The sequence below is a fragment of the Musa acuminata genome, chromosome BXJ1-8 (assembly GCF_036884655.1).
Source record: "Musa acuminata AAA Group cultivar baxijiao chromosome BXJ1-8, Cavendish_Baxijiao_AAA, whole genome shotgun sequence".
Taxonomy (NCBI): Eukaryota; Viridiplantae; Streptophyta; class Magnoliopsida; order Zingiberales; family Musaceae; genus Musa; species Musa acuminata.
The window spans coordinates 11,704-27,658 of NC_088334.1; the positions used below are offsets into that span (position 1 = coordinate 11,704).

A 15,955-nucleotide genomic window follows, 5' to 3' on the forward strand; every position below is an offset into this window, starting at 1 on the left:
CTAAACCCTAAACCCTAAACCCTAAACCCTAAACCCTAAACCCTAAACCCTAAACCCTAAACCCTAAACCCTAAACCCTAAACCCTAAACCCTAAACCCTAAACCCTAAACCCTAAACCCTAAACCCTAAACCCTAAACCCTAAACCCTAAACCCTAAACCCTAAACCCTAAACCCTAAACCCTAAACCCTAAACCCTAAACCCTAAACCCTAAACCCTAAACCCTAAACCCTAAACCCTAAACCCTAAACCCTAAACCCTAAACCCTAAACCCTAAACCCTAAACCCTAAACCCTAAACCCTAAACCCTAAACCCTAAACCCTAAACCCTAAACCCTAAACCCTAAACCCTAAACCCTAAACCCTAAACCCTAAACCCTAAACCCTAAACCCTAAACCCTAAACCCTAAACCCTAAACCCTAAACCCTAAACCCTAAACCCTAAACCCTAAACCCTAAACCCTAAACCCTAAACCCTAAACCCTAAACCCTAAACCCTAAACCCTAAACCCTAAACCCTAAACCCTAAACCCTAAACCCTAAACCCTAAACCCTAAACCCTAAACCCTAAACCCTAAACCCTAAACCCTAAACCCTAAACCCTAAACCCTAAACCCTAAACCCTAAACCCTAAACCCTAAACCCTAAACCCTAAACCCTAAACCCTAAACCCTAAACCCTAAACCCTAAACCCTAAACCCTAAACCCTAAACCCTAAACCCTAAACCCTAAACCCTAAACCCTAAACCCTAAACCCTAAACCCTAAACCCTAAACCCTAAACCCTAAACCCTAAACCCTAAACCCTAAACCCTAAACCCTAAACCCTAAACCCTAAACCCTAAACCCTAAACCCTAAACCCTAAACCCTAAACCCTAAACCCTAAACCCTAAACCCTAAACCCTAAACCCTAAACCCTAAACCCTAAACCCTAAACCCTAAACCCTAAACCCTAAACCCTAAACCCTAAACCCTAAACCCTAAACCCTAAACCCTAAACCCTAAACCCTAAACCCTAAACCCTAAACCCTAAACCCTAAACCCTAAACCCTAAACCCTAAACCCTAAACCCTAAACCCTAAACCCTAAACCCTAAACCCTAAACCCTAAACCCTAAACCCTAAACCCTAAACCCTAAACCCTAAACCCTAAACCCTAAACCCTAAACCCTAAACCCTAAACCCTAAACCCTAAACCCTAAACCCTAAACCCTAAACCCTAAACCCTAAACCCTAAACCCTAAACCCTAAACCCTAAACCCTAAACCCTAAACCCTAAACCCTAAACCCTAAACCCTAAACCCTAAACCCTAAACCCTAAACCCTAAACCCTAAACCCTAAACCCTAAACCCTAAACCCTAAACCCTAAACCCTAAACCCTAAACCCTAAACCCTAAACCCTAAACCCTAAACCCTAAACCCTAAACCCTAAACCCTAAACCCTAAACCCTAAACCCTAAACCCTAAACCCTAAACCCTAAACCCTAAACCCTAAACCCTAAACCCTAAACCCTAAACCCTAAACCCTAAACCCTAAACCCTAAACCCTAAACCCTAAACCCTAAACCCTAAACCCTAAACCCTAAACCCTAAACCCTAAACCCTAAACCCTAAACCCTAAACCCTAAACCCTAAACCCTAAACCCTAAACCCTAAACCCTAAACCCTAAACCCTAAACCCTAAACCCTAAACCCTAAACCCTAAACCCTAAACCCTAAACCCTAAACCCTAAACCCTAAACCCTAAACCCTAAACCCTAAACCCTAAACCCTAAACCCTAAACCCTAAACCCTAAACCCTAAACCCTAAACCCTAAACCCTAAACCCTAAACCCTAAACCCTAAACCCTAAACCCTAAACCCTAAACCCTAAACCCTAAACCCTAAACCCTAAACCCTAAACCCTAAACCCTAAACCCTAAACCCTAAACCCTAAACCCTAAACCCTAAACCCTAAACCCTAAACCCTAAACCCTAAACCCTAAACCCTAAACCCTAAACCCTAAACCCTAAACCCTAAACCCTAAACCCTAAACCCTAAACCCTAAACCCTAAACCCTAAACCCTAAACCCTAAACCCTAAACCCTAAACCCTAAACCCTAAACCCTAAACCCTAAACCCTAAACCCTAAACCCTAAACCCTAAACCCTAAACCCTAAACCCTAAACCCTAAACCCTAAACCCTAAACCCTAAACCCTAAACCCTAAACCCTAAACCCTAAACCCTAAACCCTAAACCCTAAACCCTAAACCCTAAACCCTAAACCCTAAACCCTAAACCCTAAACCCTAAACCCTAAACCCTAAACCCTAAACCCTAAACCCTAAACCCTAAACCCTAAACCCTAAACCCTAAACCCTAAACCCTAAACCCTAAACCCTAAACCCTAAACCCTAAACCCTAAACCCTAAACCCTAAACCCTAAACCCTAAACCCTAAACCCTAAACCCTAAACCCTAAACCCTAAACCCTAAACCCTAAACCCTAAACCCTAAACCCTAAACCCTAAACCCTAAACCCTAAACCCTAAACCCTAAACCCTAAACCCTAAACCCTAAACCCTAAACCCTAAACCCTAAACCCTAAACCCTAAACCCTAAACCCTAAACCCTAAACCCTAAACCCTAAACCCTAAACCCTAAACCCTAAACCCTAAACCCTAAACCCTAAACCCTAAACCCTAAACCCTAAACCCTAAACCCTAAACCCTAAACCCTAAACCCTAAACCCTAAACCCTAAACCCTAAACCCTAAACCCTAAACCCTAAACCCTAAACCCTAAACCCTAAACCCTAAACCCTAAACCCTAAACCCTAAACCCTAAACCCTAAACCCTAAACCCTAAACCCTAAACCCTAAACCCTAAACCCTAAACCCTAAACCCTAAACCCTAAACCCTAAACCCTAAACCCTAAACCCTAAACCCTAAACCCTAAACCCTAAACCCTAAACCCTAAACCCTAAACCCTAAACCCTAAACCCTAAACCCTAAACCCTAAACCCTAAACCCTAAACCCTAAACCCTAAACCCTAAACCCTAAACCCTAAACCCTAAACCCTAAACCCTAAACCCTAAACCCTAAACCCTAAACCCTAAACCCTAAACCCTAAACCCTAAACCCTAAACCCTAAACCCTAAACCCTAAACCCTAAACCCTAAACCCTAAACCCTAAACCCTAAACCCTAAACCCTAAACCCTAAACCCTAAACCCTAAACCCTAAACCCTAAACCCTAAACCCTAAACCCTAAACCCTAAACCCTAAACCCTAAACCCTAAACCCTAAACCCTAAACCCTAAACCCTAAACCCTAAACCCTAAACCCTAAACCCTAAACCCTAAACCCTAAACCCTAAACCCTAAACCCTAAACCCTAAACCCTAAACCCTAAACCCTAAACCCTAAACCCTAAACCCTAAACCCTAAACCCTAAACCCTAAACCCTAAACCCTAAACCCTAAACCCTAAACCCTAAACCCTAAACCCTAAACCCTAAACCCTAAACCCTAAACCCTAAACCCTAAACCCTAAACCCTAAACCCTAAACCCTAAACCCTAAACCCTAAACCCTAAACCCTAAACCCTAAACCCTAAACCCTAAACCCTAAACCCTAAACCCTAAACCCTAAACCCTAAACCCTAAACCCTAAACCCTAAACCCTAAACCCTAAACCCTAAACCCTAAACCCTAAACCCTAAACCCTAAACCCTAAACCCTAAACCCTAAACCCTAAACCCTAAACCCTAAACCCTAAACCCTAAACCCTAAACCCTAAACCCTAAACCCTAAACCCTAAACCCTAAACCCTAAACCCTAAACCCTAAACCCTAAACCCTAAACCCTAAACCCTAAACCCTAAACCCTAAACCCTAAACCCTAAACCCTAAACCCTAAACCCTAAACCCTAAACCCTAAACCCTAAACCCTAAACCCTAAACCCTAAACCCTAAACCCTAAACCCTAAACCCTAAACCCTAAACCCTAAACCCTAAACCCTAAACCCTAAACCCTAAACCCTAAACCCTAAACCCTAAACCCTAAACCCTAAACCCTAAACCCTAAACCCTAAACCCTAAACCCTAAACCCTAAACCCTAAACCCTAAACCCTAAACCCTAAACCCTAAACCCTAAACCCTAAACCCTAAACCCTAAACCCTAAACCCTAAACCCTAAACCCTAAACCCTAAACCCTAAACCCTAAACCCTAAACCCTAAACCCTAAACCCTAAACCCTAAACCCTAAACCCTAAACCCTAAACCCTAAACCCTAAACCCTAAACCCTAAACCCTAAACCCTAAACCCTAAACCCTAAACCCTAAACCCTAAACCCTAAACCCTAAACCCTAAACCCTAAACCCTAAACCCTAAAACCCTAAACCCTAAACCCTAAACCCTAACCCTAAACCCTAAACCCTAAACCCTAAACCCTAAACCCTAAACCCTAAACCCTAAACCCTAAACCCTAAACCCTAAACCCTAAACCCTAAACCCTAAACCCTAAACCCTAAAACCCTAAACCCTAAACCCTAAACCCTAAACCCTAAACCCTAAACCCTAAGCCCTAAACCCTAAACCCTAAACCCTAAACCCTAAACCCTAAACCCTAAAAACCCTAAACCCTAAACCCTAAACCCTAAACCCTAAACCCTAACTCTAAACCCTAAACCATAAACCCTAAACCATAAACCCTAAACCATTTTTACTGGGCCTTTGTTTGGTCCATTCAATCGTTATCTGAAGCCCAATAACTGGGTGAGAGCCCATCTACAGAATACTTTCTCTTCAATTAGAATTCTCTGAACGCTTGCGAGCCCATCTACAGAAAACCCCCCTTGCGCAAGAAGGCGACCGCCATGGAGTGTTGGGGCGAAGAAACCCCCTCCGAGGAAAGCCTATTGCTCGTCTTCTCTCGCCTGAAGCCCTACTGCCTCGGCCTCCTCGACCTCGTTCGCAACCCTAAGAACGATGCCTCCTTCCTTGCCGAGATGGCCGACTTCATCCGAAGCGTTCCCGCCGCCGCCTTGCAGCCCTCTCTCGAGTACGCTCTCTCCTCACATCCCCGACAGCTTGTCACCCATTTGACTCAGAGAGACCTTGTCTCCAGTGTTTTGACTTTTGCGTCCAAGAACTTGGGTCGGAGTTATGATGTTCATCATGATGGCTTATTTGATCGGGTTGTTTTCTATTGTTTGCCCAGTTATACCTTGTTCCCTTTTCTCCTTTTGCTGGATGCGGCGGTGCAGTGTAGAGAAGAGAAGAAGGCTGACTCGGATGGGGGTTTTGGGAATGCCGGTTCCCCATTAGGTGGGCATGCGATCAGTGATTCTGTGGCAGAAGGGATGCTAATGTGCCTTGAAGAACTTTTAATGAAATGCCATCTGGGGTCTGTGAATCAGGTCTGTGCTTCTTGATGATTGTTGGTTTTTTACCTTTTAGTTTATCTTGATGATAGGACCGGCCACAATCTGTAAATTGATTGGAAATATCACGAGGTTAAATATGACGCGTAGACATAACGGGGGATTGCTGTTTAGACCATGAAACAATCTTTCTATATTTTCATCTTTTGTTCTTAGTTGCATGCATAGAGTCCTTTTGTTTTATTTTTTTGTTTTCCTGCAATTTATGCCCCTATAAATTTGTAATCTAGCAATTAGGCATGCATTTCTTTTGAAAATTCTTTTCTTATACTTAATTTGCATTGAACCATTATGTAGCTTTCATCTTTTTTAATTGGAATGAACCAAATGGTTGTGACCACCAAAACTATACACACTAATCTTTTTCAGCTTTGCAACTTGATGTTAGTGTTGTTAGTTCCATTAAAATTTGAATTGAAACAACATAAAAATGTAATGTTTCAGATGGTTGTGGTGCTAAAGAAAATTACCACTGGAGCTATGCTTTCACATTCTGAGGCATCAGAAGAATTTCGTGAAGGAATAATAAGATGCTTTAGGGCGATGCTTCTCAATTTACAACCTTGCTCTGCTAGTTCCTGTTCATGCAAGCAAAGGGTTATCATGCCTACATCCAAATCTATTGATGGTGCTTTTGTGCATCATAATACTCTCTCGAGAAATTGTGTAGAATCACTAGAATGTTTGCTAGCATTTCTCCAATCTCAAAATGCTTCAGCTGCAGTAGGGCATTGGCTATCACTTCTTCTCCAAGTAAGTCATTCATGCTTTGTTTTTATTCATTTTATTTTATTGTTGCATTGTTTTGGTAATCTAATTTCAGTTACTTATCTGTGTCACTCTCCGGAGCTGTTTGTTTTAGTTATTTTGATGTAAATAAATGTCCAAAATAATTTCTCTTGTTCTCTTAAAGGCTGCTGAACTTGAGGCACTGAGAGGACACCGTGGAAGTGCAAATCTCCGGAAAGAGGCATTTCTTACCCTTCGAGTCCTTGTTGCCAAGGTATCATGAATATTGATCTCCTATAATATCCTACAAGTGATATTCAAGTGATATATGTTCACGTATATAAATTCTTTGTCACATGTTGTATACTTAATTATGAAGTTTTCACAAGCTCTCAATGCTCAGGTTTGAGAAGACCTAGGTGTTGCTGTAGAGTGTAGACTTTGTGGAATATGAAACATAAGTTACAATGGTTTTGTTTGACATATGAACTGTTTTATATTTGACACTTTTGAGTTGGATACATGTAGAGGCATGTATTGCATTGTTAAAGCTATACAAAGTTTGTCAGACATTGCTTCAAAAGATATCTTTGGCACCCATGTGGGCACTTGCCCAGGTACTCACCTCGACTGGGTTTGGCTATAAGCTCTTCAATTTACCTCGTATGTGTTACTTTTGGAGGACAGATGCTTGTTCTGTTGCCTAGGAGGTAGCTTATCAGCCTGCTTAAACAGGAGTCTTGATGTAAATGGATAGAACTATGATGATATGTTTAGTGGAGTCATTGACTATTTACCATATAACTAGAAGATATCTCAACTTCTCTTACACCTTCCGTCAATGCCATGATTAGCTAAAATTAGGTGGTCTTGTGCTCCCCTCCCTCCCTCAAATTTTATTAAGAGCTTCTTTGGATTATTTTTTATTTTATGTTTCTTCCATAGCAAGTTGTTGTAACCTACTTAGATGAGATTGCAACAAGAAGCAAGCCCTTGAAGAGCATGTTAGCAAAACAGAGGAACATGTTAATAAAAGAAAAAAAAAGGAATGTGTTAGTCATTGAATGATTAATCATTTATTAGGCATAAGAGGGCAGGTCTGGTCAATTTGGGCCTTCTTAGCATGTGAGACCTACTCTTATTGGAGGACAGCTCTTGTTTGACAACGTTGGTAGGAATAAAGCGGAAAGAGCCAACATGAGTCTAAATCGCTTGAAGTAAGGTCTGACTTTCAGTTATTTGAGTTTTGAAGAGTATATATTTCTATATTTGAAGCAACTGAAAAGAGCCAACATGAGTCTATCTTTTTTTACAAAATTTATCTGAATTACCCTGATTTTAGTGGACATTCAATGAGTTCTAAGAGGCTGTAATGCAGTAGCTTAATTGATCATACACATCTCTTCAATATCTGTACTTATTCCGTTGGTTAGTGTTGTTGGAATCATGTCATAGTTCCTCATTAGGGGGGATTTTTGAGTCTTGACCACTTTATGTCAGGAATTTGGAAGATTTTACTTGAGAGGTGCTGTCAAGTAGTTTATTTTTTCATCTACACCTTTTTTTAATTCGTAGTAATAATTGTACTAGTTGAATTTATGTGTTACTGAGTGGAATACCATTTTTTTTCTTGCGTATGATGTATCTTTTTAATCATATTTTGTGCAATAGTAATCGTTTTGGAACCAATTACCTAATTCATGAGACTCTTATTTATTGCATATCGGGGTTTACCCATCTATGCATGCTGTAGCCACTGCACAAAAGTAGCTAGTTCTTTTCATTGGGGCAAAATGTCAAAAAGCTATTTGGTGATTATTTTTTCAGTTACAAGAACTTGAAATTGATATGTGATTTCATGCTGGTGTTTGAATTGACTCGTTTCTAGATATTTTCGAATAATCTGTTGGTATTAGTTAAATATATAAAATATATTGTATGCAATCATATTTTTGCTCTCTGTGGTCATTCTTTAAATTTTTAAGCATGATATTTCTTATTGTTATGTTGAATTTTTTAGTCATACATTGGTACTCTCTAGACCTAACACTAGCGTGAGCTGTGTGCACTGGTTCACTTTTCTTTATTTCATATGTTTATGTTTCTCGTCTATGAGGTTATTTTAATATGGTGAAAGCAAGTTAGGTTCATGATTGATCTGGCCTTGCTCTTTTTGGCAAACCTGTACTTAATTGTCTCCAACATCATAACTGTTCTACATATTCTCGCTGTGGACCTGTAATCCTTGATGTTGTTTGTGTTGTTTATGTTGATTGATATCTTAGGTTGGTACTGCTGATGCACTTGCCTTCTTTCTACCGGGCGTTGTAAGCCGTTTTGCAAAGGCCTTATATGTATCAAAAAATATGATTAGTGGTGCTGCTGGAAGCTCTGTGGCCATCGAGCAGGCTATTTGTGGTTTGACTGAGTTCTTGATTATTGTTTTAGACGATAAGGCAAATCTGCACTCCCTTGACATGCCTGTAAATGATATTGGATCACTTGCACCCATGGAAAATAACTCTACCCAATCTGTTCTAGAGGCTCTTCGTAGTTTACCTTTAAATGGTCATGTTCAGTCAGCAAATATGATTGGAGATTCGTTTAATCAAGCTATCAACGATGATCATAAACGAAAGATAGTTGATCATAGCAATGGCGAAAGAACTTTATTCGTACATCGTTCCAAGGAGTGGATTGATGAAACTTCTTCTAATGTTGATAAATTAATGTCTGCTGCATTTCCACATGTATGTATTATCATCCTCCCTATTATTTGTTTATTTTGTTGTTTTCTTCGAGGTTTCGTGGGTAATGGGATCCATTATTAATCCTCTCATCTGTGACAATAAAGTGGTTCATTGTCATTTTCAGCTTTGTATTCATCCTGCAGAAAAGGTCAGAAAAGCACTTGTAGATGGCATACAGGGGCTTCTGTTGAATTGCAGATGCACCTTGAAAAGAAGCAAATTAATGCTTTTGGTGAGTATACTGTCTTAGGTTCAGTTGTTGTGTGTGATCTATCATTATGGAGCAGAGGCATAATGGTTTCTCTTAACTAAAACTTTTCTTATTATGACTTGGTTCAGTATTGACTTTTAATTCTTATATATATATTATTAATTGCTTAGTTTGATTATTTTGAAAATCTAACTGCTGTCCTTTCTTTTGTGGCTATTTTATGAATGCTTAAACTGTACAATGTCATGAATTATATTGTTGTTAATAGTGATAATGAGTAAAATTCGGTGGTTCAATTTTAACAATTTTTTTTATGATCTTGTTCTATACTTCTCTTAGATCTTTGTCTTTGTTATGCTACTCCTGCATTATATTAGCACTGCCATTAAACCTATGTGCAATCATGTTAACTTTTATGGTTCATAATTTCATTTAAGTGATAGTTTAGTTGACAGGAGCATTAGAATAATAGTATGTGCAGGTTTGTCTCCTGTTGACATGGTAGTTTGGGTTGAATTTTATTGCTAATTCCTTTTCTTGTATATAATAATTGCAGGAGTGTTTGTGCGTGCTGGTTTGTGACGATGCAGATGTTGTGTCCATGGTAGCACAGGAATCCCTTGAATCTTTATTTGTTTTGGGTGAGAAATTTATAACCAAAAATGAAATTGCTGATATATTTACCAGGTTTGTTCTCTTATTAGTTAGTTAAGAAAATAGATAATTTTTGTGCTGCTGCAGTGAATGTTACTTTTTCAACTTGTTGGCAGCCTCATCAAAGCGCTTCCACGTGTGGTTCTTGGAAGTGATAAGACAATTGCTTTGTCACATGCTCAGAAACTACTTTCTCTAGTCTATTATGCAGGTCCAGACCTTTTAGTAAATTACCTTCAGTCTCCTGTAAGTACAGATGTTCACAATTTTTTGTTTCCAGAGAATGTATTATTTATTTTCTGTAGTGTATTGGGACCTTCTTATTTGTGTTTTTGACTTCAAAATCCTTTGCATGTATTTATTCTTGTGATAAAATTTTCTTTTATTTACATGACATACAGTGCTATTTAACTACTAAACAGTGTGTTATTTGTATCTATTCCCTTTTTTTTATGTTTTTATTTCCTTTTCATGGTTAATAATGAACTTTAAAGAGAGGGCAAATATACTTGTTTCAGCCTTACGAAGGTAATTCAACCCATTTCTACAAATGGTTTGGAGCTTATATTTTAATATAGTTTTTGGCTAGAACAAGGTTTACAATTTCAGTCCGTACTAGTGTCCCGACCATACGTTGGTACGGTACGTACCGAGACATACCGACGATATGCCCAAAATAATCGAAAATAGTTCTAAAAATACCTGAAAAATAGAAAAAAAGTTAGATTAGTGTTTTTAAGTTGGAAATAAATATAAATTTAGTATAATTTTAGCAAAAATAATGTAAATTAGAAAAGAATTGCAAAAATATTCTTTTTCGAGCTTTGAGGAGTAGTTTTGTGATACGCTACGGATCATCCTTCCATTAATATTGAACTATCTATAAAGAAATGATTTGAATTTTTAAATTATTTTTTAAATAAATCAAACTTTAAGATTCACATCAATTAAGTAATTAATCGATGGATATATCTAGTTCTACCACCAAAAAGAACGACGAGAGTTCACGGGCAATGGATTGGGGTTCTAGATCCTATGTTTCTGGATATCATTATGATATGTTTGCAGGATCCAATCCTGAAATTGATCCCACGACAGTGTATTGATACATTGGATGCCATTGGTGCATCAATGTGGTGATGGTCGTAATTTGATTGTCGTGAACCACATGTCCGAGGCGGCTCCTGTGGCAAGGACGAATGTGGCATGTATTGGTTTGGAGCATACAGAATGTCATAACTTCTACTTTCGCTATTGATCTACTGCTTCATATCGTAAGGTCAATCTACGCACTGTTGCTTGGAGAAATATGACCAACTATCATCATACTATTGTTGGACGTAAGATTTTCCATAGTACGACGGTTGTGAATACGATGAGCTTCACTTCGTGTTAAATCCTGTAGGCTTTATTGCATATGTTCAAAATTATCCATTGTCGTACCATTTTCTTTCCGTGCATAAACTTAACCAATACCTTGTCGAGCTCCATAATCTCAATCTTGGGTGGTATGTGTAAAATACTGCTCCTCGATCTATGCACCACCATCAAATTGTATAGACGGGACCATCGACTCCTCGGTGTCGCCACCATCATCGGTCGAGGCACTACTGTCCATGTCTCTACTATGTCTCTAGACCAAGCAGGTTTGTTAAATACGATTGCAAAGGTGTCTTGTCGCCCGACTCGATTCTTTCCAACGGTGCAACTGATGCTACTGCCTTACCCTTTGCCTTTGCCTTTGTACGTTAGGCAGACAACTACGACGATTGGGTGTTTTTAGTTCCTAGAGTAGTCTGACTCAATGTTGTCCGACTCCTTCTGCCACGTTCTGACTGAGGGGGATCTTTCTTTGGGTTGGATGTGCTTCCTCTTTTCCTATTGCCTCGATAATAAAATACGAAGGACGTTGAGGATCTCCCATCTTATCAAGTAGAAGATCCTCTTGGTTCTTCGTCGCTTCGACCCACTCTAGCATCGACTCTTAATCTTTGTTGTAGAATTGGAGGTTGATGGGATTAATCTTTGTTTCCTTTGGCTCCTTGTCCAGCTCGGCACATCGCAACCTTAGTTGTATGTTATAGTAGACATATACTAGTTTCTCTAACCGCCTATACGATAGTTTGTTGCGATCCTTCGTGTGAATCAATACGAACGTTGACCAATTACGTTCGTAACCATTAGATGTTGTCGTCTACGAAAAGGCACGGATGACAATCTTCCTTAAATTTGATACATCCCCTCTAAAATGTAGCGACCATTTGATTGCAAAAAGATGCAAATAAGACTTTATTAACATAATAAATAATTAATATCAAATATAATTTATAATCAATATGTGTGTAACTTTTCCTCACCAGGATCTATATTATAACGACATGATATAGCTACATCGTTGAAGAATGAGCCAATTGTTTCTTGGAATAATTGGCCCTCTATCATAGCATCGATAGTGTTTGATAAGAGTCAATATATAATATTTTTTAGTATCGATAATAAATCTGATCGTGTTTTAAGACTATATCGAAATTGAATGGTTGGATTTAGATTATATGATGCAAGACATAATTTTGTTAGTAAAAATTTTTTAAATATTAAAAATAATGAATTAAATTACATTGAATATGAATTTAACTGCATTATGGATATATCTTGGTCCATATGAACTTCAGTTCTGTGAACAATGATCTGTAAGTATTGGTTGGCCTTAAAATCATCTTCGAATGCTTTCTTGACCTCTCTTGCTGTAATCAAAATATGTCTAAGATAAAACATTTGTAGATGCGTGTCCATATCTATCTTACAAAGAACAACGTAAAGTGGTTTCACACCTTTTATGATTTCATTCACGATATCCCAAAATCTGAAACAAAGAATTAGTCTTTTCTATCTTTTTTCCATAGCCCGATCTCGAATACCTGGAATCGGACCATTTATGTTAGGTGACCAATGCCTTGAGGCCCTGTCTCTTTGGTTGTATTGACTTTAAAGCAATGAAATTTATAGTAAACCGAGTGACTACAGGTCTGAGTATCTCACTATTTATATACTTTTGCATTAAAGAGTGGACCCAATGATGATATATATATATACTTTGTGATCGACTGTGCTCGAGCTACACTTGTTGACTAATGGTAGCTCACCAATATCCTTCAACATTAAATCCATACAATGAGCTGCATATGAAGTCCAAAACAATGTTTTTCTTTTTTCCATCAATTATAAATCGATCTTCTTGAAATTGGCTCCATTACGGTGATTATCTAGACAATGTACTATGGTCCGATCTCCTCTACTAGGATGATACTTGTCGAAAGTATTAATTGACTTATGAAAAACCACTCGTCTATTGCAATAAACAAGAAAATTAATGATACTTATTCTTGTTGGCCTTGTCCAACTGTCGTACATCAATGTTACCCCATATTCGTCCCACTGCCTCTTGAAGGATTTGATCTAATCATTAAGTTCTGCCACCTCCTTATCTAAATACACACTGTGGATCTCTTTTGGTGTTGGATGCTAGATTCCCGTGCCAGATTTTTTAGTAGAAGAGACTATGCTCTGATAATATAGACCTTAGGTTGTGCTTGTTAGAATCCTGTAGAAATTGAACCACTTTGCAATTGCCTTCCCTATATTTTGCCTCTTTTCAAACGGTCAATTTGACCGTTCGAAATAGGGCAATCTCAGCCCTTGATCGATAACGGTTGAAATCCGACTGTTATCGACTTGTACAGGTTGGTAATGGTCCGATTTTGATCGTTATCGCCCGGTACAAATCCCATATCGTCATATACGAGGTCATGTGATGGTATCGCTCGACAAAGGGCGGTCCACGTATCGGCATCCTATCAGACTGGTACATACCACTTATACTGGACAGTATAGGTTGACATGACAAACCCTGAGCTAGAACATGAATAAGATGATTAAAGAAAATAGATCTAAATAACAAAAAATGGTCAAAAGAAAATTAAAACGGGACTGCAGCCAAGAGTATAGTTTATTGGCAAAAGGGAAGCAACAGCAACAGCCCTCCTTATTAGTATACTCAAACAAGTACACTATCTATGAAGCTAACTTAGTGGAACAAGAAAAGTAAAATGCAATTTAGTTTGTGCTAAGGTAACAACTATAAATGATAATTTCTCTGTAGAGGAAAGAAATAAAATTCAAGGGTTATGGTTTTGCTTGACATATCCTGTTCAAAATCTTTTGCAACCAATTGGCAACATCAAGGATGCTGGCTGACATAGTTTGTGACTCATTCTGTCTTATGGTTACCATGCTCATTTAGTGCGTGGTTATTAATAATGATCATATTCTGTATCCTCTATGGTAAGGAACGCTAGTCTTGTGGTGTACTGATGAATCTCATGATTTTGTTAAGAGAGTGAATATGAATCTAAATTTTCCACACTTGAACCTTGAAGTACAGATTTTGCAGTCGCATTAGGAAACCTGAAATTTGAGTTGATGCTTATGACCATGATCTACAGAAAGAAGCTTAAATGATTATGGTTTAAAAGAAAAAATGGAATATGCTAATATCTATTTTGTAGTTTCTGGTTGCACGATAGGGTTTATTGTCATGCACTTACATCAGGCCTATCAGATGTAGACACAATTATGTACCACATTGCGAATTGTCATAGCTCCTGCTGTCATGTGAAACTAACCAATCCAAAAAGCGTCTCATACACACTTGCAAGGAACTGATCCACTGATCTACTGTCTAATATAACTGTGCACACATTGTTAAGATAGAACATCCATTGATGCAATTCCAATTCAACAATCCTGCCACCCTCTGCTGATGGTTTGGTGCTAGGTGACTGAGCTCTTCAGCCCTTTGCAGTTAGACAAATGTCATGTCACAATAGCAGGAGCATGAAGTCTGTGAAGTGACATTTGGTTGGTTGCGATAGAGAGAGCATAAAGAACATAGTACTCACCAAGGTTCCCAATATCGTACCGTACCGGCGTTTCAACGTTCGCTCGGTACGGTACGGAACGGTATATCGAGCGGTATACCGCTCGATATATATATATATATATATATATATATATATATATATATATATATATATATATATATATATATATATATATATATATATATATATATATATAACTCGACAACGTCGCTGAAGCGACGTCGCCTTTCTCTTCTCGCAGGCGGTATATATATATATATATATATATATATATATATATATATATATATATATATATATATATATATATATATAAGATTATATATATACGTCGCATCGCCTCGGCGACGTCGCCTCTCTCTTCTCGCAGGCGGTATATATATAAAAATTAATATATATAAATATATAAGATTATATATATATTTTTTATTTAAAAGGCGACGTAGCATCGCCTCGGCGACGTCGCCTCGTTTATTTAAATATATATATATATATGTGTATATATATATATATATATATATATATATATATATATATATATATATAAAATCCAAAATAGGCACCAAAGGCAACATCGTGTCGCCTTTTTCTAAAATATTTATATATAAATAAATATATATATATATATAATTTTATTATTATTATTTGTTCCACCCGGTAGCGGGCGATCCGCGTACCGGTATGCCGTCGGACCGGTATGTACCACCCTTACCAGGCGGTATCATTCGGTATTGCGTACCTTGGTACTCACTATCCAGACTTTAAGCTCTGTTAAGAGCCATTTGGTTATTTGCTATAAGGGGTTAAAACAGCATGTTAAATGATGGTTTACTATGGTGGTGGTACACTATTAGATTGTAGCAGTGCATATTTGTTAAATTGGTATGATCCATCATGAATGGTGCATGATTGCATGTATCTAAACCTTTCAGTATGATGGTGCATGAAGCTTAAAATTGGTATTATACTTTTCAATAAAGTGGTGACACGGTACTAGATTGCATGCATATATACTTTTCAGCACGATGGTGCATGAAGCATTGAGTGCAATTTTATGATGTTCCGTGTCAAAGTTTCCATGGGCAGTACTAATGTTCAGAATGTAAACTTGTTGGTGTATTACTTTTTTGTCAGTTGATACAGGCTACGAGTAGAAGTGATAGTATGTTGTTTCTGCTTGAGTTTTCAGTTTATTAGAAGTAACCATGGCAATTTTGTGATGCATATTCATTTCACTAATATATTTT

The 15,955-nt window shown here is 38.1% G+C and overlaps 1 protein-coding gene across 5 annotated transcripts in view; it reads left to right on the top strand.

The window, feature by feature from the left end:
• Positions 1-4,803: 4,803 nt before the first annotated feature.
• Positions 4,804-15,955, top strand: part of LOC135680447 (uncharacterized) — a 31,439-nt gene continuing 20,287 nt past the window's right edge. For 2 of the 5 annotated variants that reach the window (XM_065194327.1, XM_065194329.1), the window contains exons 1-8: positions 4,805-5,042; positions 5,202-5,400; positions 5,869-6,177; positions 6,338-6,427; positions 8,439-8,903; positions 9,028-9,135; positions 9,671-9,801; positions 9,885-10,014. In XM_065194327.1, coding sequence (XP_065050399.1) covers positions 4,858-5,042; positions 5,202-5,400; positions 5,869-6,177; positions 6,338-6,427; positions 8,439-8,903; positions 9,028-9,135; positions 9,671-9,801; positions 9,885-10,014 — 1,617 coding nt within the window. In that variant the 5' untranslated portion in view covers positions 4,805-4,857. Of the gene's footprint in view, positions 5,043-5,201; positions 5,401-5,868; positions 6,178-6,337; positions 6,428-8,438; positions 8,904-9,027; positions 9,136-9,670; positions 9,802-9,884; positions 10,015-15,955 lie in introns of all 5 variants that reach the window. The other 3 variants (XM_065194328.1, XM_065194331.1, XM_065194330.1) reach the window with 3 other exon arrangements.